Source organism: Leucoraja erinacea, chromosome 18, assembly GCF_028641065.1.
Source record: "Leucoraja erinacea ecotype New England chromosome 18, Leri_hhj_1, whole genome shotgun sequence".
Taxonomy (NCBI): domain Eukaryota; kingdom Metazoa; phylum Chordata; class Chondrichthyes; order Rajiformes; family Rajidae; genus Leucoraja; species Leucoraja erinaceus.
The window spans coordinates 5264036-5285688 of record NC_073394.1 but is presented as its reverse complement, the minus strand read 5'-3'; the positions used below and the strand labels follow the sequence as shown (position 1 = coordinate 5285688).

Sequence of the window (21653 nt, the reverse complement as noted above, 5' to 3'; positions counted from 1 at the left end):
GTTGAGAAAAGAAAGCCCCTTAGAAAATAAGTTAGAGAAGGAAGTAAAGAAAGAAAGTAGACCCTAGAAAAGAAGGAAAAAGAAAGGAGAAACAATCGTTCTATTATAACATTAAACTCCGCAGGAAGGGGACTACCAACCAAGTCTGTTGGGGGGGGGGGGGGTTTACCACCCACCCACCCCCCCCCCCCCCCCGTTGCCAGACCCTGGCGCCTTTTATTTATTTATTTTTAAATTTACTGTTGCACCTTATGCTTGTAATAGTTCCAAAAACGTAGACCATGTCTTTTGGAAGTGGTCTGCTTTGCCTGCTAAGAGGAATCTCATCTCTTCCAGATGCAGTGTTTCAAACATATTTGCTATCCACATTTTTATTGTTGGTGTGGGCGCATTTTTCCAGAATTTAAGTACGAGCTTTTTTTCCCATTATTAGCCTGTAATTGAGTAAATTCTTCTGAAACACGTTTAGTTCAGGGTTACCTTCCGATATTCCAAAAATGATCCATTCTGGTTTTGGTACCAGTTTTATTTTAATTAATTTTGTAAAGATGTCAAATATTTAATTCTTTACAATTTACAATCTTTACCACATCCAAATAACCTAGATCTTTGGCGTGTGGGTAGAAACTGGAGCACCCGGGGAAAACCCACGCGGTCCCAGGGAGAATGTACAAACTCTGACCGACAGCACTCGTAGTCAGGATCGAACCCTAGTCTCTGGCTCTCTAAGGCAGCAACTCTACCGCTGCACCACTGTGCTGCCCTAAATTTATTTCCCTACCATACACCCATCCACAATCATACAAAGGTTACCCAACTTTATGTTTCGTGGTAGTGTAGTGGGGCAAAAGCTGTGAAACACCGAGCAATACCCGAAAGATTAAGACTTAAACCATATCCATTCCTAGCAATTATTTGTTTGTTGTCTTTTTGAGTGTTATGCCGCATTTCAAGCTTTTGATATGATTTGTTTCTAAAGTATTGCTGATATATTTTGAAGCTGGGAAATCTACTTTGATGTGAAACGCTGGATGCTGGAATGAAGTAAAATAATGAATATCTGCAGCACATTAGACAGCAGTTAACATTGCGAATCAATGATCTTTCTTTGGAATCTTATGTATAGCTTGAACTGAGATGGATCCAGGATCCCCTGATAAAATGTCTAACATTTATTGATGCATTTGCCTACTGATTCATAATGGATGAATTACTTTTGTGCACTTAACTATCAGAAGTAATTTCACAATGGATCATATTTCCCAAAAGAAAATTGAAATTAAACTTGGCATTCTTTTGATACCTTGACACAATTTCTTAATAATAGGCTTCACAAAGCTACTTAAAAAATAAATTAAAAAATATTTAAATGTTATATTTTTGGTGAAATTGTTTTGGGCTACACACACATACAGTGATGCTTGTAAAACAAATAATTGGCAGTGACATTTCAAAATATGCGGGATAATTCCACCTTGGGAAGAGAATAGTGTGGAATTCTTTGCCACAGGTGACTGAAGGCGAATCAGTGGATATATTTATATTTCTTGATTTGTAGCGGTGTCAGATTATGGGGAGAAGGCAGAAGAATGGGTTTTTTGGAGGGAGAGGTAGGTCAGCCATGATTGAATGGCTGAGTAGACTTGATGGGCCAAATGGCCTAGTTCTACTCCTATCACATGATCTGTTTGACTTGAATTGGTAGACTTCAATTAATCTGCAAGACTTGTTGAAAGTATGATTTTAATGTTGAGCAACTTGATTACTAAATTAAGTACAGAATATAACAATGAACTACATAATCTCCCACAAAACAATTTTAATCAAGCTAGTATTTTAAGTTTACAAATGAAACGGGAGCCTTTTGATTTTTGTGATGGGGAAACTCATCTTTCAGCGGCTCTTTTAAAAAAAACTTGATTGTCAATTTTTCAGATAAGCATCTTCTAATTTTGCTTGCATAAATGGAACAGAATGTTATTGTGTATTGCTGTCAGGTCTTAATTCTGACACCCGAAATTACTGGGAGCTTGAAATAGTAAAATGTTAATCAGGATCGATCATAGAAAGTTATCTTCCTATAAGGTATCAACAAAACCGGATGAAATTGTAAATTTGTTAATATTGAAACCATGGGTTTTAGTTTAGAGGTACAGCATGGAAACATGTCTTCAGGCCCATTGAATCCACACATGGCCATTGATCACTCATTCACGCTAATTCTACGTTATTCCACGTACCCACTCTCTGCACACAAGGGGCAATTTAGTGATGGACATCCTGCATGCCTTTGGGGATGGTTGAGGAAACTGGAGGAAGCCCACGTGGTCACAGGGAGAACAAGCAAACTCCGCACAAACAGCACCCCATGTCAGGATTGGACCCAGGACTCTGGTGCTGAGGCAGCAGCTGCACCACTTTACCTCCCCTGCTTCAATATGGACTTGAAATATGTTTTGCTCAGTACACTTTGCTGATCAGTTCTGTGTCACTCTGTAACCAGGAGAGGGCAGTGTTTCTTCAAGTAGTGCAGAATCAGACCATCTGAATGTATTATTTCATTATTTCAATTATGGCTATTGACAATGGAACAAATAGCAGTCCTTATAGATGAAGATTATAGCATATTTTCTTAATCATATGATCCTCAAAGTATATATCCATATCCAAGGTTTGTGGATTTGCCAAAGAGAGATAAAATAGACTCGGCCTCTGGTGTAGAAGATTCAGATGAGACTCATTGCTATATTGCTTTGTGGTGGAGGATATTTCCATGGACAGAGGAATCAGAATAAAGGATGAATTTCTTGGAATGGAATTGAGGAGAAATTCCTTTACAGAGTGACTGATGATTCTTTTGGATTCCCTGCTCTGGAGTGTTGATGAAGCACTCTTGAGTTGATTCAAAACCGAGGTTGATTAGATTTTTTGATATTAAAAGAATCAAGAGATGTCAAAATAGTGCAGGAAAGTAGAGCCAAGGCAGAAGATGAGCCATGACCTTAATGAAGGGTGGAGCAGGTTGAAGGGCTGAGTAGCCTTGTGTTTCTTTCCAATATTAATCTGAAAGGAGATAAATGAAAAAATATGGCTAAATTATGCAATACAGTGAAAGAATGCTCTTTTCAAATTGGTTATACTAATCTGTGGCAGACAAAAATGCTGGAGAAACTCAGAGGGGGAGGCAGCATCTATGGAGCGAAGGAAATTGGTGACGTTTTGGGTTGAGACCCTTCTTCAGACTGATGTGGGGGTGGGGGGGGGACGGGAAGAAGAAAGGAAGGGCGGAGACAGTGGGCTGTGGGAGAGCTGGGAAGGGGAGGGGAAAGAATGAGAAAGCAGGGACTACCTGAAATTGGAGAAGTCTATGTTCATACCACTGAGGTGTAAATTGCCCAAGCAAAATATGAAGTGCTGCTCCTCCAATTTATGGTGGGTCTCACTCTGGCCAAGGAGGAGGCCCAGGACAGAAAAAGATACTAATCTGTGTGTATGCTTCCTTGCTAATATAGCAGTTCAGCTGAACCACATGGAACTACAAATCCAAAGTTTGATCCTTATTCTATGTTAATTCTACAGATTTTCTGATCGACTCGCAGAAGCTAGGAAGAAAAATAAGCCCATTTCCCTGAGCTTATCGTAGTCCTGAATGAGCAATCCTGCATAGCTGTAGAAAACTGATACAGTAAAGCATACGGTTGAGATTAGGCACTTGTTGCAACGGGGAGGGTATGACATCTTCATGAGCAGAGTAAAAAAACGGACAGAAAAAGATGAAGAAAGTTGACATTCAATAACTCATGGTTTAATATTTGTTTTCTTCCATAGACGGTTTGTGAGTGAGCAGACATTTAGCTACATTCCATTGGCATTTTTAACAGCGTCGATCTTTTGGATGATCTTTACATGGTTCATACGGTTCTTGCCCGATATCCTTTTTGTTAATCCTGGTGTGAAAAAATTGACCTCAGATTGAAACTAATTTCAGTCAATTGCTATATATTCAAAAGTGTGTCCATGCCTAGATGTGTAATGCATTGTGTCCCCATCCACGGTCTGATCAGAGTTCTGCTGCGGATGTTATTTAATCACCCAAAGAATTGAACAGTTTAATCTGTTTTTGGAGTCTCCAATGCCTTGGATCAGATGGTTCCTTGGACACTGCTCCAAACTGTCAGTAAATGCATCTCAGGCCCAGCTGCCAGAAATAGTCATATTCACACAGTGTAGAAACAGGCTCTTCAGCCCAACTTGCCCACAATGACCAACCTGCCCCATCTACACTAGTCCCACCTGCCTGCCTTTGACTCGTATCCCTCTACACCTATCCTATCCCAGATGCAAGGGAATGGTTTGAACTGTCTATTCCTTTAAGTCTGTAGGAGGGTGTCTGTCTCCTTCCAGTACTTTTGGATAATGTCTTTGCACAGTTTTGAGAATTCTCTACACTGGGAGCGATTTAATAAAATACCATTTCAACAACACATGACGAAGGGCATTTGGGAGTGGGCAATATATGCTGCTCTGCAGTCAAAATGCACGGCCAGTAAGTTAAGGAATAGATTAGGAATATCATAGGAACAGGCATAAGGGGCTGAGTGGCCAACTTCAGCTTTTAATACACATCCTAGCCAAGGACACACTTTGAGGAAGAATTTATTGAAGCACTCTATATTTATGCTATTATTTAGCAAAACTTTTGTGGTATCAACCGGACTAGATATTTTAATTATGTGTCCCTTATGCAAGAACAGAAGTAATTTCTGTATTAATATATATTTTATCCTTGCAAGAGAAGTATCATTTCTGAATGAACCGCTTTTACAAATGACTTCAATTTACTTTAGTTCTTCCCATAACTAGATCTCATGTTTTGCTTGACCAGTAACAGTATTCATTTAACTAGACTGCAGTCAAACAAAATATTGGATTGTATTCACCAGTTAATTGGAATTGATCACTGGCTAGCCATGTGCCACCCAGCATAAACTCAAAGGGTTGTGTGGCAGCCTGTGTTGCAGTGATTCTATGATCTGCTATTGCTAGGTAGAATACACTGGAGGGCTTGCTTGTAACTATATAATCTTTTCGATGACTGTATAGCAAGCAACAAAAAAGCTCGTCATTGTACCTTGATACACATGACAATAATAAATTAAATAAACTACCAGTTGTTAATTGGAAGACTCAGTCCAACCCTGGTTTGAATTGTGCACATGCTGATGACTGTATGGAACGCTGATATCTGTGGTAACTCTGATATCTGTGGTCACTGGCCCTAAATGTTTGGTTTGCATTGGGGAAAAAAAAATCATTGTTTATAATGCTATCATAGATTTGGCACAGAACTGCATTTAAACTAAATGTAAACCGTTATTCTAAAATTATTTCATTTTCAATAGTTTTCTCAATCATGTTTCGGTGAATAATATGTCTCACGTTTTTTGATTTTTAATGTATTGATTATAGATTTGCTGTTTGTTTTGTCTGATATGTCTATGTTGTAGTGAGTGATGATTGACTTTTCCAATGTGTATGATTTAAATGTCCTTTATCAATTAAAACATTTGTGGGCATATCCTTGATTTACAAATGTTATCTTCCACGAAAGATGGCTTTTAAATATTTGTTTTCTGATTATTTATGGCATATTTGTATTCTGATTATGTATTAGAATATATTGCCTACTGATATTTCCTTAACCAAGCTCACATTTGCCTTCTTCAGAGTTTCAGATTCCATTTGCTATCAGCATAACAGGTTGTGTCTATTACCTCTATAAATCCTGGTCCGTAGGCCCAGGATATATAAAGTCTTCTGAGGAAGAGAAGAAAAAGGTATTCATACATGAGAATTTACTTTTCTGAAACGATGTTAGCAACAAGAGTGCTCACTTTCTTTTGATTGTGCCCTGATTTTTTTCATTCCATTCGCTTAGTGGCTTGCGTTTGCTTTTTATCTCTTTACCTTAGTCAAAGAAGTAAAAATAAAATTGAATGTGACTTTTAACATTAAAATATAAAGATCATGGCTGCTGGTTTAATGCTTAATTTTCTTTAAAGTAACGGGATTGCCAAAGTAGCAGAGGGAGATAAGACCTTTCCGGTCGTATCTAAGAATACTTTACAGACAGTAAAATAGAAATGAAAATAGACCAGCGAGATTTGGGTACCTATGTCTTTGCCACAGCTGAAATTGATGCAACAAAAATCCAATTGGCTTCAAATTTTTGTTGCATCGAATGGATGCAACAAAAATCCAATGACTTTTATTTATTTTATTTTATTTATTTTATTATTTATTTCGAACAGAATAAAAGAATAAAAAGCAAGTGTGAAACAGCATACAAAAACAAAACAAAACAAGAATATTTATAAAGTGTCACAAACAATATCTATAAATAAATGAAATCGTATATGTCCGAAAAGGACTTAAGTTACACTGTTGGAGTAAGTTCTACTTTCAGTGTTGGCTGCTTCATTGCATTCTTGTATGAATCAGGAAGTTGTGGTTTCAAGTCTTGATCAACATCTCAGTGCAGTATGGTTGAAATGCTACATGGTCAGATGTGCATTAATTTGGACGAGATGTTGATCTGGGAACCATTTATTTACTTAGTGTACAAGGTGCAATGCTGTATTTCAAGGAAAAATAGGTGAATTATGCCACGTCACCTGCCCAGTATTTATCTTCTAATTGAATATATGAACGTTCAAATTAGGAGCAGCTGTTGACAACTCTGTCACTTGGAATCTGCTCCCCTATTCAATAGGATTATAACTGTTTGAAACCTCAACTCTGTATTCTCATCCCCTGCAGCATCTCTTCCTGGTTTGCAAGACTACATTTACTTAATGTTAAAAATATAAACACTCTCTTTTTACCGCCCTTCGAGGAAGCATTTCCAAGCCTGACAAACTGCAGAGAAAGTTTTCCCTCATCACAATCTTAAATGTGTGAGCCCTTATTTTTAAATGTTGACTTGTAAGTTCATGTCATAGAAGCAGAATTAGGCTATTCAGCCCATTGAGTCTACTCCACCATTCAATCATGGCTGATCTTCTTTCCCTCTTATGCCATCCAGTCTTTGACATTTCCAGCCTGTGAAGATGATTCTCACTGCCTACTCTCTTTATGCTTCAACATATTAAATACGTCTATCAGGTCTCCCCTCAACCTCTGGATTTCTAGAGAAAACAACTCAAGTTTGTCCACCTCTTGTAGCTAATACTACCTGATCCAAGCATCATCCTGGTAAACCTCTTGAGCATCCGGTAAACCTCTTGAGCATCCTTTCCAAAGCCTCTACATCCTTCCTGTAATGAGATGACAATTTTTCATGTCATCAGTAAATTTAGCAACCATGTATTTTGCACCTTTGTTCAAAGCATTTAGCTAGTTTATTTAAAGTTGACCCTACAAGGCAAACCAGTCATTATATTTTGGTGTACACATAAACGATCTTGTGTGCCTATTATTATGCCTTTTGGCCATCCAATTTTCTATCCAATTTGTTACCACCTTGAGAATTTAGACCATCCAATCATTAGCATGTTTTTCTTTGGCACCTTGTTATGTGCATATTGATAATAGCATTTTCAACACTGAGAATTCAAAAAGTACTTAATGATATCTGACCTCCGAAACGGATGTGAAAGGGGCTAATCTGTTTTCCTTTATTGTTCAGCCTGAAAGTACATATTTCTACATTTTTATTCAATGCCAAATTAACTAATACAAGATAAAATAACTTGTAGGCAATGTATATTCTACAACAATTATGTTTGAAATCTGTTTTAGAATGGTGATTACATTTATGCTCCTAATCTATTTTCCAGACTGTTGTCGCACTTGCAGAAGCAGATTGCCTAGACCCAAGGATTTTCTGTACTTTGTGTCTTGTAAGTGATGATTATTGATAAACAGTTGACTGACAAACGGTTCTACAGTAGAATTAGTTTGCCAAAATTATTGGTAATTTTATATTTGTATCCAAAAGTACAATTATTATGGAGGTAAATGTTTTACAGAACTCTCATTAAGTTAAATATTGGCAATTTCTACGATGCAACAATTATTTTGCAGTTCAGTTGCCTTTCCTCCCCTCTAGCTTATCTCTCAAGATTTTTATTTCAGTCAAACCTTCCCTTCCTTCACCTAATCCAGTGTGAAGGATGTTCACTCATGCTCCTAGTGCCCCTCCCTTGTTTTTCTTTGTGTAGTAGCACCTTGGCTTTTTATGTATTTAATCTTAGAGCAGCATGACATTTAAAAATTATTTGTTTGACCTCACTTTGTTAGTTCTAGGATCGTACAAATGCCAACTCATTTACAAATACACTTGCATGCAATAGATTGAACTATTAATTGGTTTACACAATATCTATTATGGTAGTCACAAAGTGCTGGAGTAACTCAGCGGGTGAGGCAGCATTTCTGGAGTAAAGGAATGGACGACGTTTTGGGTCGAGACCCTTCTTCAGACGTTTCGGGTAGAGACCCTTCTTCAGTCTGAAGAAGTGTCTCGACCCGAAACGTCGCCCATTCCTTTTCTCCAGAGTTGCTGCCTCACCCACTGAGTTACTCCAGCACTTTGTGTCTACCTTTGATTTAAACCAGCATCTGTAGTTCTTTCTTACACATTTTACCTATTATGGCAGAGTTGGCTCAGTGTATTAGATTGATCATAACAGGGAAACACAGAAAAAGACAATAAGCTCTTGTATTTTCCTCATCTTCAGAAAATGAAAGAGTAAGCTGTTGGATCGTATAACTTTAAACTAACAGATTTATTAATGGGAATTAAATGATTGTGTCAAATGTGTCTTTCAATATAAAATGCAAAACCACAAACAATGAATGACTAATTTATAACAACTAGCCTCTGTGTGACATAACCACACAGCTGCTATAGAAAGTTATAGTTTAAAGCTTCAATAGATGCAGGAGTTGCCAATCAGCCTTCGTCATAACTGTTCTCTTATCACTTTGTCACTTTCCTGTGCTAAACCTTGTCCCTTGATTCTTTTAATATGTAAACATCTGTTGATCTCCAAAGAAAAATTGAACATTTGCCTGGTTAAACTTCAGAATTAGTTACAACTCGTTATTAAGTCAGTAATCAAAGAGGAAGAGCAATGTTTCTTCCTAAAATAGATTCATCGGATGGTCATCAACAAGTACATTTGTGGGAACAAGACTTAGAGTTTTCATATATAATTTGACTCAACCCCTAACCACATGTGGTGCTACTAGCTTTTTGCAGTAATTATCCTCAAAATACCACTGCTCAACAAAACCATATTAGTGATTGTAATAATTTTCAACTGTGATCCTTCTATTTCCCTTGATTTTTATGATGCCTATTGTATAGTCTGAATGTACATAATTTTTGCAAAAATAAAAATTTGCTTTAAAATATTTTCAGGTCCGGAAACCTCTCCGATCTAAGCACTGTCCCATTTGCGACTGCTGTGTGGCCAAGTATGATCATCATTGTGCTTGGATTGCAAGCTGTATTGGTGAGTCATCATTTGTTACAAGGCATTCTCAATGACTATCATCCACAAGCACTTGGTCTTCTGAACGATAGTTGTGGAAATAATTTAAGCTAAAAACATCCCGTTGGCCTTCAAGTAGAAACCAGCGAGATGCTGCAATTTTTGTTATCAGAGATGACTAAATAAATCAAACTACACTGGTCGTTACCCCTGAGTTACAACGTTGATTCTTCCAGGAACCGGTCTTGTTTGAACTGTAGTGTCATGGTTAAGGTTAGGTCAGCTCAATTATGGTTTTCTAGCCGATCTTGTCCCTTTTGTATGGGGATTGCCTAATGGTAGCCAATGCTCTTCTACGTTAATCTCCAAACCACCTGCATTGTTTGCTTTTCATTGCACTAAATAAAGAGCTAAATTATAGTTATTCTTTAAAATCCAGTTGTGCTTGGATATTTCAAGAATGTGCAGTGAGCAAGTTATTTTTAAGTTAGAATGCAGACAAAAATCCTATTATTTAAGGAACCAAAGCACTTGAGTTCTTGTAGTTTATGCGACATCCAGTGTCAGTTTGTTTCTCAAGTCTAGTCTAATTTTTGTCTCTTCTTCACACGAATGTCTTGCCAATGTGTTTGCAAACCTGTTGTGTTGCTGCTGCAAGTAAGAATTTAATTGTTCTGTTTCTAGACCCACGATAGTAAAACACTCCCCTCTCCCTCTCTCTCTCTCTCTCCTCTCTTGGCCTTTCTTTCATAATCATCATTTGGGAGGTTTGAGTAGTCACAACGCTGAAACTGTGTAGCACCAGTGAAACTACTTTCATCAGCCCAAATCAAAACGTAAACCCACTCTAACCAGCTTTCCCTTGTCATTTGCTACAAAACTTGACAAAGATTTGCAGATGCAGCCCCATTGATTATGATATTATAAATTTTAAAAAATAGCTCTAGTCTCAGAGGAATGAAAGTATATATATTTTTTGATTTGTACATCCATTCTAATTTATTTTACCATTTTATTGCAACCACCTTATGTGTTTTGCACTATTTATAGTCCAGGGGCCTTTTAGTTGTGCTCTAATGTAGTACTCCATCTGCTTAGTCATCTTCCAAGATATAGCAAGTCTTCATTATCACTGAAACACAATGTTGGGTCGTCCAGTTCTTTGGGTTGGGTCCAAATGCTTTTTGTTTGTGGAATATTTTGTTTTCGAAAACTGAGTTCGTTATGACATTTTGCAGTTTAAGTAATGATGTTAATCAGTTTCTTTTGTTTGATTGTAGATCTGATTTAAAAATGTATATATGCTGTGCCATTTTGGAGCGGATGTTTTGCCTCTTGGGGGAAAAAAAGTTTCTATTCACAATATTAAAGTTTGTAAAAGGAAAATAAAGTTTGTAAAAGGAAGATATATTTACCCAAGGTCTCAAAGGAAAGCAATCTACTTATGAATAATATCAAAATAGTACAATTATTTCCTTTGTCACAGAATGTTTTTACTTTAACAAAACAGGTGCTTGGAATCAGCGATATTTTGTTAGCTTCCTGTTTTTCCTGTTCACATTCGTTCTCTGGATGAGCTATGGAACATTTGTGTGTAAGTGACATTCTTCCGCAGTCCTATTCATTGCGTTTCAAAAAGCAAGACTATAATATTAAAATATAATTGAATTATATTTTCTTGCATGTTGATGTGCCTGTTGTCTTTCATTAAAGGCAAAAATCTTAATGACATAATTTGTGCAAGATTCATTTTCTTATCAAATTACCAAAAAGGACCATATGACCGATATCAGCGTTGTCACGCTTGGATGACAAAGAAATACTCTAATGTAGACACAGAAGAGGGTAGTCTGAAGAGGGGTCTCGACCCAAAGCGTCACCCATTCCTTCTCTCCACAGATGCTGCTTGCCTCGCAGAGTTACTCCAACTCTTTGTGTTTATCTTCGGTTTAAACCAGCATCTGTAGTTCCTTCCTACACATATTGTAATGTGTTTGATTTAGCTCAAGAAGAACACACTTCCCTTGTCCACGACTGGTTTGTTCCGTGTACAAGATTGATGATGGTCCTTATGCATGTTCCTCAAGGCATAAATAGAAAGGTTCACAGCATTGGAGGGGAACCTTTTAATATTTCTTTAAATATATTTGTAATTAGTACTTCTCTTTCTTGAAAGTGATTTTTTTTTAAAAATCTAAGTTAATTGGCTCTTGTACATTGCATCTGGTATGACGGAGTAACAGGAGAATCAAAGGGAATTAATGGGCATGTGAAAGGAAATGGAAGGTGAAGTGGGTGTATGGAACTGATGGGTGTGCTCTGGGAACTAGTATAACTCAATGAGGCATATGGTTACCTCCTGTGTCATGAAGAAATATCGGTAGAGAAGTTAGGGTGCATATCTATTAGAATTATTTATTTTATTCATGTCAGATCGGAGGGAGTTCCCCCCCCCCGGCCACAGGTACCATATCATCCCGTGTTACCCTCTCCATGGTCAGATAATCGGCAACTAAACCGTCTTCCCCCCCACCTGGTTTTCCAGGTGAGGAGGGGGCTGTGGACCCCCAGCAGGACCAAAAACAAGACCTGTCAAAGGGCAGATGAGCTTCTCGCGAGCCAATGGCCATCCCAACTTCAGTAGAGGTTGCGATCACAGTCGTACATGGCATTGTAAGGAACGATGATAAAGCACACACATGCCAAAATCCTATACTTCCAGCGGCGGAAGTCCGCTGGAACTGGAGGACAGAGATGTGTGGTGCGTCTGTCACCGTTCTCGTTGGAAACCAGCACCACTGCGTCGCTAATGTTTTCAACGATGATGAATGAATGAATATTTTCATTGCATTTACTGTTTTAATTTAACTTTGGGATTATTAATCAGTTGATGAATATAGTTGGATATTTGGGCAATAATTCTACTGAGTTGATCAGATCAAAATAATATTTGAGTGAGGGAATAAGATACAGGAGGAGGAGGAGGAGTTGGTCATATGACTTCTCAAGCCTGCCCTGTCAAAATATTCACTGTGACCTGAGAAGGAGAAAAGCAGCAACTTTATTGCTAACAGAGCTGTGGGAGAAGTGTCAAGACCCCACAGTCTGTGAGCGCTTTCTCTCCGAGTGATCCTTACAACTGGTTTATATATATATTTTATTATCAAACAATGGCAGGGGTTTACATTATCTGGGTGAGGGACTAGTAAACCCCTTAGCAACTTTATCATGTTTTTCAATCATAGTGGCTCAGCCGTATATATTTTGGCTATTACAGGCGTTCAGCATCTGGCCTGACGACTTAGCTATGCACCATTCTCTACTTGACATTTAAGCCAACAGTGTTAATGTTCAGTAAGCATGTTGCAGTGCCCACATTGTCAAGTATCCCGACATCCTGAAATTTACCCCAACAGTTTTGTGACTGGTTATTTAAGCCCTGGATTCTGTTCTACCCATATCCTTTCATTTATTTTGTTCTCATTAATCTATCTCTCTCTGAAATCTTTGCAAATAGTCATAATTGGAGAAATCTAACAATTTGCATCCCATTTTTTTTCTTCCCCATCCTAAATGACAAAACCCTTATTCTTGGAATCTTAACCACGACCATGGAGTCTTCAGCAAGTGGGTCGGAAGGAACTGCAGGTGCTGGTTTGCACCGAAGACAGACACAAAATGCTAGATTAACTCAGTGGATACAGGCAGCATCTGTGGAGAGAAGGAATGGGTTGACCCGAAATGTCACCAGTTTCTTCTCTCCAGAGATGCTGTCCGTGCCGCTGAGCTACAGCATTTTCCGTCTATCTCCAGCAAGTGGGATTTGCCTCAGTAGCATTAGTTTCCCCGAGTCAACCAGCTATAGGCACAGATCCTAATTGTCAGTATTAAAATAATTTTTTTTTTAAAATAAATAATTCATAATATACAGTAGCACTGTCTACAATCATTAGTCTGCTCCATTAACTACTACATTTGGATTATTGCATTCAAGGATTTTGGACATGGTGCATTCTAGGAAGTAATCTTTTCCTTTCACTCTTGTAGACTGGTCCTCGCATTGTCCAACCAGCTACGAGAAGGATGGATTATGGGCACTCCTGACCCAAATTATTTCATGTTCTCCATGGATAGTTTGGATTTTTCTCCTCGTGATATTCCATTCCTCATGGGTTACTTTTCTGTTATTAAACCAGCTCTATCAGGTAATAGTCTTGCTTCTGAATGTCCCTTGGCAATAACTTTGTGCTATGCTAAACATGTCCTGTTTCACGGTGGGGTCGGAGGGAGGGGGGCAAATGCAATGGTGCAGTGGTCACATGCAACGAGGGACAGTGAAATGCCTTTTGCTTACAGTTCAGTGAAGGTATCACTCTACATAAGCATAATCTTAGTTGAGTACAAGTTTATAGTAATAGAGTACATTGAGACAGCATACAAAAATAGCCATAATTGTTCATGATTCAAGTCTAAGTTGTTATAAATATAGGGTTCTTAAGATGGTCGTAAAGGCCCGTTGTCCTGGCGATGTTGCAGGGTTGGCCTGGCCAAGCAAAGTTGTTAGTGTCTTCTACTGCTGCTCTACCACTATGTGTCGCTGCAGGCCACGTCCGGTAGACCTGAGGTAGATGCGAAAGGCTGTGCACGACCATCCCCCTTGCCATAAATGATCACCTGCGAATTCTGCCGTGCAGTAATGCACTTGTTATATATTTATGGAAGTAATCTATTAATTGCAGACTATGGTTTTCTTTAAAACCATTCTACTGCAATTATGTGAGGTTATCCTCTGGTTCCTGCTATTGAGCACAAGTCATTGAAAGTAGGCATGCAGGTGCAGCAGGCAGTGAAGAAAGCAAATGGAGTGTTAGCATTCATAGCAAAAGAATTTGAGTATAAGAGCAGGGAGGTTCTACTACAGTTGTACAGGGTCTTGGTGAGACCACACCTGGAGTATTGCGTACAGTTTTGGTCTCCAAATCTGAGGAAAGACATTCTTGCCATAGAGGGAGTACAGAGAAGGTTCACCAGACTGATTCCTGGGATGGCAGGACTTTCATATGAAGAAAGACTGGATAGACTCGGCTTGTACACGCTAGAATTTAGAAGATTGAGGGGGGATCTTATAGAAACTTACAAAATTCTTAAGGGGTTGGACAGGCTAGATGCAGGATGATTATTCCCGATGTTGGGGAAGTCCAGAACTAGGGGTCACAGTTTAAGGATAAGAGGGAAGTCTTTTAGGACCGAGATGAGAAAATCATTTTTTACACAGAGAGTGGTGAATCTATGGAATTCTCTGCCACAGAAGGTAGTTGAGGCCAGTTCATTGGCTATGTTTAAGAGGGAGTTAGATGTGGCCCTTGTGGCTCAAGGGATCAGGGGGTATGGAGATAAGGCAGGTACATGATACTGAGTTGGATGATCAGCCATGATCATATTGAATGGCGGTGCAGGCTCGAAGGGCCGAATGGCCTACTCCTGCACCTATTTTCTATGTTTCTATGGTTCTAAATGGCATCCCAAAAGTGACGATTGGAAGACTAGTTGTGCATTACATCGTTGAACAAGTTTTAGCTAGATCAACATTTGGAAAAAGCAGAACTTTGTTTTCTCTTTAAAATACTCTCTCTCAGAGAATATTGTTTATCAATTACATATTTGCTGTGTATTTATTTTTTGTGCAGCTTATAATGTTTACACAGTTAATGTGCACCAACGCAATGAAGCAGCCTGTGGAAAAAATGTCTTCTGTCATGAATATTTTGGGTTAAGTCTGTGCTTTGAATGGTTTAAGTGCTCGGGATTACAGGATTCTGCCAAGCCTGCTCAATCCTGACAATTCTCTTGATCTGGCTCTGCTGACTGTTGGCAATGTGTGTATGAGTGTGCCTGTTCTTTGTTTGGCAAGACTGCTAAAGTTGTAGAATTAAGATCGCGTTCACTGTGTTAAGAGTACAGCGGATAACATCAAATGCTGAATCGCAAACTGGACATTCCAGTTACTTATCGAAACAGTTTAATCATCATTTTTATTTCATGTGTTTTTAAAAATTATGGTTCAAATAAAAAAAATAGCCAGACAGCTTTATTTTTGTTTTCCATCTAGATTTTGTACTTGGGTCTAACAACAAGCGAACGGCGCAGTCTGATGAAACATGCACATTCTGGACGTCTTGGAGTTCGGCAAAATCCATTCAAGTAAGTATTTCGCAGTTGTCAAAATAATATTTGTGGTAAATCAATTTCACCCAATTCTAGTGTAACCTCAGGGGCACATTAAGGCATCCTTTACTCCCATCAGGGAGATAAGGAGAAAACGGAGAGCAGTGGAGGAAGTCATCAGGTCACGCAGTGGAGTGAAATGGACACAACATTTCAGTTCATCTGAAAGAATGGAAGGGAAGGAACTAGTATAGGGGGGGGGGATGGGGGGGGGGGGAGAGACATGAGCAAACATGCGATAGGTGGATACAGATGAGGATGAGTTGATTGGCTGATAAATCAGATGGGAGAAGGAAGAGTGCAGTTAGTCTGTTGGGTTATAAGTGAAGGGCAAAAATGTTACTGATTGTGGAATCTTACACTAAAGGAAGGTGAAGGGCGAAATTGAATAAGGATGAGTGATGGTAGATTGTTACAGCACTTATCGCCTCTTATACTCTGTTGCTATCTCTCCTCCTCTCTCCAACTGATTGACATCTGCCAATTAACCCACTTCTCACCTGTACCCACTGATTGCTTACTAGATACTCCCCTTTACTCTTTCATTGTTGATGAAGGGTCCCAACCCAGAACGACACTTATCCATTTCCCTCCAAAGAAGCTGCCTGTGCAAACACTTTATCAGATTAATTAAAGCATTCCAAAAGTGACAATTGCAGAATTCCTTTTCTTTTACCTTAATGTTATAGGATATATCAATTTCAACCTTTAGATTTTTTGTGTTTATCCTCCATCTAGAGAATATTTTTTTTATTAATGACATATTCCATGAACCAGATTACACATTCCAATGTACCACCCTTGGGTATTTATATAAATCCTGGAACGGAGGTTTAATGGCTTGCGATTAAACAAAAAAAATGGCCAACAGTCGAGTTGATGTGTTCCTTATACCACCTCAACGTCCTCCAATTTGCTTCCTAGCCATTTGAAGGCTGACAAAATGTTTACATGTCTCAATATCGGCCTTGGAAAATTGATAAAGCTGCCATAAAATCTGCAGAAATTGCCCTTCAAGTGACACAATCCCAGGAGTTGTGCACAGAGTAATCCATCATTTTCTTTCTCGTGCCGGCAACTTTTATAATTTGAAGCATATGTACAACCGCCATCAAAATAAAAGACACAGCTGTTCCAGAGTATTACGTAATGTTAAGGGTGGTAATGCTGTGACTATCAGTCCAGCACAGTGTACACTGATAGGAATACAGAATAACTAAAAGATAAATTCAGACATGGGGGGCAGCGGAGGTGCTCCCTTGCAGCACCAGACACCTGGGTTTGATCCTGACTACAGGTGCTGTCTGTATGGAGTTTGTACGTTTTACCCATGACTTGTGTGGGTTTTCTCCGGGTGCTGCCGTTTCCTCCCACACTCCAAAAGCGTACAGGTTTGTAGGTTGATTGGTGTTGGTAAATTTGTAAATTGACCCTCGTGTATGCAGGGTAGGATTAGTGTAAGTGGATCGCTGGTCGGCGTGGACTCGGTGTTTCCATGCTGTATCTTTAAACTAAACATTAAATTAATCCCGTTCAATACTTGTGATTATTGCAACCGAAGATTAATATATTAAATAGTTTTATGTTAGCCTCACATGTCACAGATTTAAAAAATGTTAACTAGTTTCAGTTCAGTGACTGCCTTGATCTTCAGGGGGAGGACCAAGACATTCACCAAAGTGAAGCTAGGGTTGAGATTGTTGGGGCACTGCCTTCCACTGTAAAGCACCAGGCCACCAATAATATCATGTCTGGTCCAAGGGATGGGTGTAGGTTTCATTCCTGCTGTCCAGATGCAGTTGTTCCTGTGTTATATTACAGGTGAGGGCTCGACTCAATGAAACGCCTAATTGATTTGTGTGAGGTTAGATTCCTGCCACACTCAGCAAAATCAATAGCCCCACTCTCACCATCGACGGCACCACTGTCTCCCCATCTCCCCAGGCCCGCAACCTTGGCGTGATCTTTGATTCCACCCTCTCCCTTGAGCCTCACATCCGCCATGTCATTAAAACCTCCTTCTTTCATCTCCGCAACATCGCCAAACTCAGACCCTCTCTCACACCGCCCGCTGCTGAAAGACTCATCCATGCCTTCTTCTCCCGACTGGACTATTGCAACTCACTTCTCCTTGGCATCAGCTCCACCTACATCAACCGACTCCAACTGATCCAGAACACAGCCGCCCGACTCATCACCCACACCGAATCCTGGCATCACATCACTCCAGTCCTCAAACAACTTCACTGGCTTCCCATCTCCCACCGGATCACCTACAAAATTCTGATCCTCACCTACAAAGCCCTCCACCATCTGCCCCCCCCCCCCCCCCCCCCATATCTCACTGACCTCCTCTCCCCCTACCAACCCTCACGGTCCCTCCGATCCACATCAGCCGGTCTCCTCTCCATCCACAAGTCCAACCTCCGCAGTTTAGGGAACAGAGCCTTCTCCAGGGCAGCTCCCAGGCTCTGGAACTCCCTCCCCCAACTGATCCGTTATTCCGTGTCCCTCACCATCTTCCAGTCCAGACTCAAAACCCATCTCTTCACCTCTGCCTATCCTGAGCCCCACGTCCCCGTCCCTTTTCATCTGTGCATTAATTGCTTTATTATTGTGTTTTGTATTGAATTCTGTCTTTACTTTGTGTACTAGTCATGTCTCTACTATTTATTTCATTCCCCTTACATGTTTTTCCTCTACCTGCAACATTTTTGTAAGGTGTCCTTGAGACTCTTGAAAGGCGCCCATAAATAAAATGTATTATTATTATTATTATTATTATTATTATTATTATTACATTCAGTCGCACCCCAGTAGAGCGAGGTTGCAAGAGGAATATAAAGAGGATGCATTGTGCTTCTAATCATATCATGGTTTGTGATTAAAATTAAATTGTTATTCATTAATTACAGTCATGGCTGTTTCCAGAATCTAGTGGACTTCTTCCAGTGCCGCTGTTTTGGTCTGTTTAAACCAAGCAAAGTTGACTGGAGTCAGCTTTACACCATGAGCCTTGAGCAGCCAAGAACAACTCCGTTTCAGTTTGTATGATAAGCGTGTGGGGGGAAATTTGTAATGATTTGTATGTATAGATTTCTTGCTTGCGATGGAAGATAAGAACGGCAAATGTTTCCTATCAGTTGTATAATTCATGTACATCTCAGGTGATATGTGATTTCAATAACTTAAATTGTGGTTTTGTTTTAAATGTTTTGAGACATGCTCGGCTTCAGTAAGTAATGGGGTACTTGTCAAAGAGTATCAATGTCAGGGGGTAAAATGTAAGTCATATATTTGTGAATAAGATTAAAATCAAATTGATACTTTAAAATGTATAAAATTGTACACTTTTTAATGAGATATTTTTACAATTACTATTTCTTGTTGAAGATAAAATGACCGTTAATTTCAAAGATAAACCTTCATGTATGATTTGTGTTCCCGGATATGGACACACCTGAATTTTTCAACATATTCCCTCTTGTCTCCAATTGCACCATTGCTCAAAGTCTGTTTCGTCAATGTTCAAGAGCTGAGTCGAGAGTGTTTAATTGTCACATGTACTGAAAACAAATTATTACTTGCAGCAGCTTAACAGGTCTGTAAACAAAGTACTCATAGATCATAAGTGATACGAGTAAAATTAGGCCATTCAATCAAGGCTGATCTATCTCTCCCTCCTAACCCCATTCTCCTGCCATCTCCCCATAACATCTGATTCCTGTACTAATCAAGAATATTGATTATTCAATTTTCCAGTATCTGCAGTTCCTTCTTAAACAAGAACATATCTATCTCTGCCTTAAAATTATCCACTGACTTGGCCTCCACAGCCTGTGGCAAATAATTCCACATATACCCCACCCTCTGACTAAATACATTTCTCCTCATCTCTTCAGTAAAAGTACATCCTTTAATTCTGAGGCTATGATCTCTAGTCCTAGACTGTCCCACTAGTGGAAACATCCTCTCCACATCCAATCTATCCAAGCCTTTCACTATTCTGTATGTTTCAATGAGGACCCCCATTATTCGTCTAAACTCCAGCGAGTACAGGCCCATTGTCTACAAACGCTCATCATAGGTTAACCTACTCATTCCTGAGATCAATCTTGTAGATAACATAATATTAAAAAAAAGTTCAATAAATTAAAAAAAAAAACATGATTCGCACAAAAAAAGCCTTAAGTCCTCAGTATACAACCAAGACAGTTCATAGTTTGTAGGTTAGTTAGTGTTTATACTGTTCAAGAGCTTGATGGTTGTTGGGATGAAGCTGTTTTTTAACCTGGAGATCACAGTTTTTAGACTCCTATGCCACCTTCCCGATGGCAGGAGTAAAATGAGAGTGTGGCCGGTGTGGTGTGGTGTGGGTCCTTGATAATGGATTGTAGACCATGGCCAATGTTGGAGGTAAAAACATATATATATCTTTTAATGTCCCTTTGTCTTTATCCATGCTTGGTTTTGATCATTGCAGCAAGTACTTTAATATTAAAGTACAGCAGATGCTGAAAATCTGAAATAAAGCCCATGTGTTCAGTTCTCCACTTCAGAATTTAAGAGAGAGGGGAGTGAACATTCCAGACTCGTGTCCTAATATGAGAAAGTCATTCACCTGAAACATTAACTGTCTATTTCTGACAGATGAATCTTTGATTTTTGGAAGCATCCAAGGGTAATACAAAAATGCTGACAACTCTAGCAAACTAACCCATCTGAAAATGTGTTGGCATTTGTAACATCAACGGTTAGTTATGCAGTGTATCTTTATCAGCAGCTTACCACTGAGCTTGTTCTGTCAAAAGTGGGCGCAGTCAGCGCTTATCAGTATAAAACGTGATTTTTATAACTTTCTCATCATTTAATTGTTGAAATAGGGAAACTTGAGGCAACATAGTAGGCTCAGATGGTAGAACCAGGTTCAATTCTGCCTTCTGGTGTTGTCTGTGTGGAACTTGCACATTCTTCCTGAAACTGGAGGTGTTCTCTGGGGGCTCGGTTTTTCCTCCCTCATCCCAAAGATGTGGCTTAATTGGGCCACTGTGTACGCCCCTCTGGGTATTTAGATGAGTGGTAGAATCTGGGGAAAGTTGATCAACATGTGGGGAGTATAAAACCAAGATTGATGTAGAATATGAGTAAATGGGTAGTAGTTGGCAGCAAGGATTCCAGGCTGAAGGGTCTGTTTCCATGCTGTGTTTAGCTCTTAAGGCTAAAGGAATCTGGGATATGGGGAAAAGCAGGAACGGGATACTGATTTTAGATGATCAGCCATGATCATATTAAATGGCAGTGCTGGCTCAAAGGGCCGAATGGCCCAATCCTGCACCTATTTTTCTACCCCCCTATAATTCTAATTAATGCCTTCTTGTGCACATGTCTGAATTTAGAAGAAAACATATTTTAAAATGATATGCGCACTTTACATATCAGTAGGAAATTAGGATCAGAAGTAAACGACTTATACCTTTGGATATGTTCCATCTTTCAATTGTATCCGTTTAATCTGTGACCCAAATCCAAATATTCACTTTTACCACAATATCCCTTAATACTGTCCATGGAAACAGTTGACCCAGGTTCACATTGCCTTTTGTGGAAATTAGTTCCACACTTCTATGCAAAAGATTTGTCAACATTTGGCAGGGAAATATGCTCCCTAACCATTTGTGAAAGTCTGGCTCTGATTTTTAGATGGCTCCTTATTCCCAGATCTCCCATGCAATTGAGTTTTTCTCTTTCTGGGCTTTTTCTATTTAATATCTTTAAAACTTTTAATCTATCCCCAAATTTTTACATTTCAAGAAAACAATCATAGTTTGTATAAACTTCCCCAATAATTGAGCCTCTAGAGTCCAGCTATGATATGGCAAATCTTTGCTGTGCTTCCAATGAGGCTTTCAAGGGTCTGGTGATGATTTG

The 21653-nt window shown here is 39.2% G+C and overlaps 1 protein-coding gene across 1 annotated transcript in view; it reads left to right on the top strand.

Annotated features, from left to right (window-relative positions):
- zdhhc13 (zinc finger DHHC-type palmitoyltransferase 13) overlaps positions 1 to 19147 on the top strand; it is a 35879-nt gene extending 16732 nt beyond the window's left edge. Inside the window, exons 10-17 of the mRNA XM_055649188.1 lie at positions 3829 to 3931; positions 5715 to 5837; positions 7839 to 7901; positions 9428 to 9521; positions 11011 to 11094; positions 13548 to 13705; positions 15610 to 15701; positions 18641 to 19147. Coding sequence (XP_055505163.1) covers positions 3829 to 3931; positions 5715 to 5837; positions 7839 to 7901; positions 9428 to 9521; positions 11011 to 11094; positions 13548 to 13705; positions 15610 to 15701; positions 18641 to 18779 — 856 coding nt within the window. The 3' untranslated portion in view covers positions 18780 to 19147. The remainder of the gene's footprint in view (positions 1 to 3828; positions 3932 to 5714; positions 5838 to 7838; positions 7902 to 9427; positions 9522 to 11010; positions 11095 to 13547; positions 13706 to 15609; positions 15702 to 18640) is intronic.
- The last annotated feature ends 2506 nt before the right edge of the window (positions 19148 to 21653 follow it).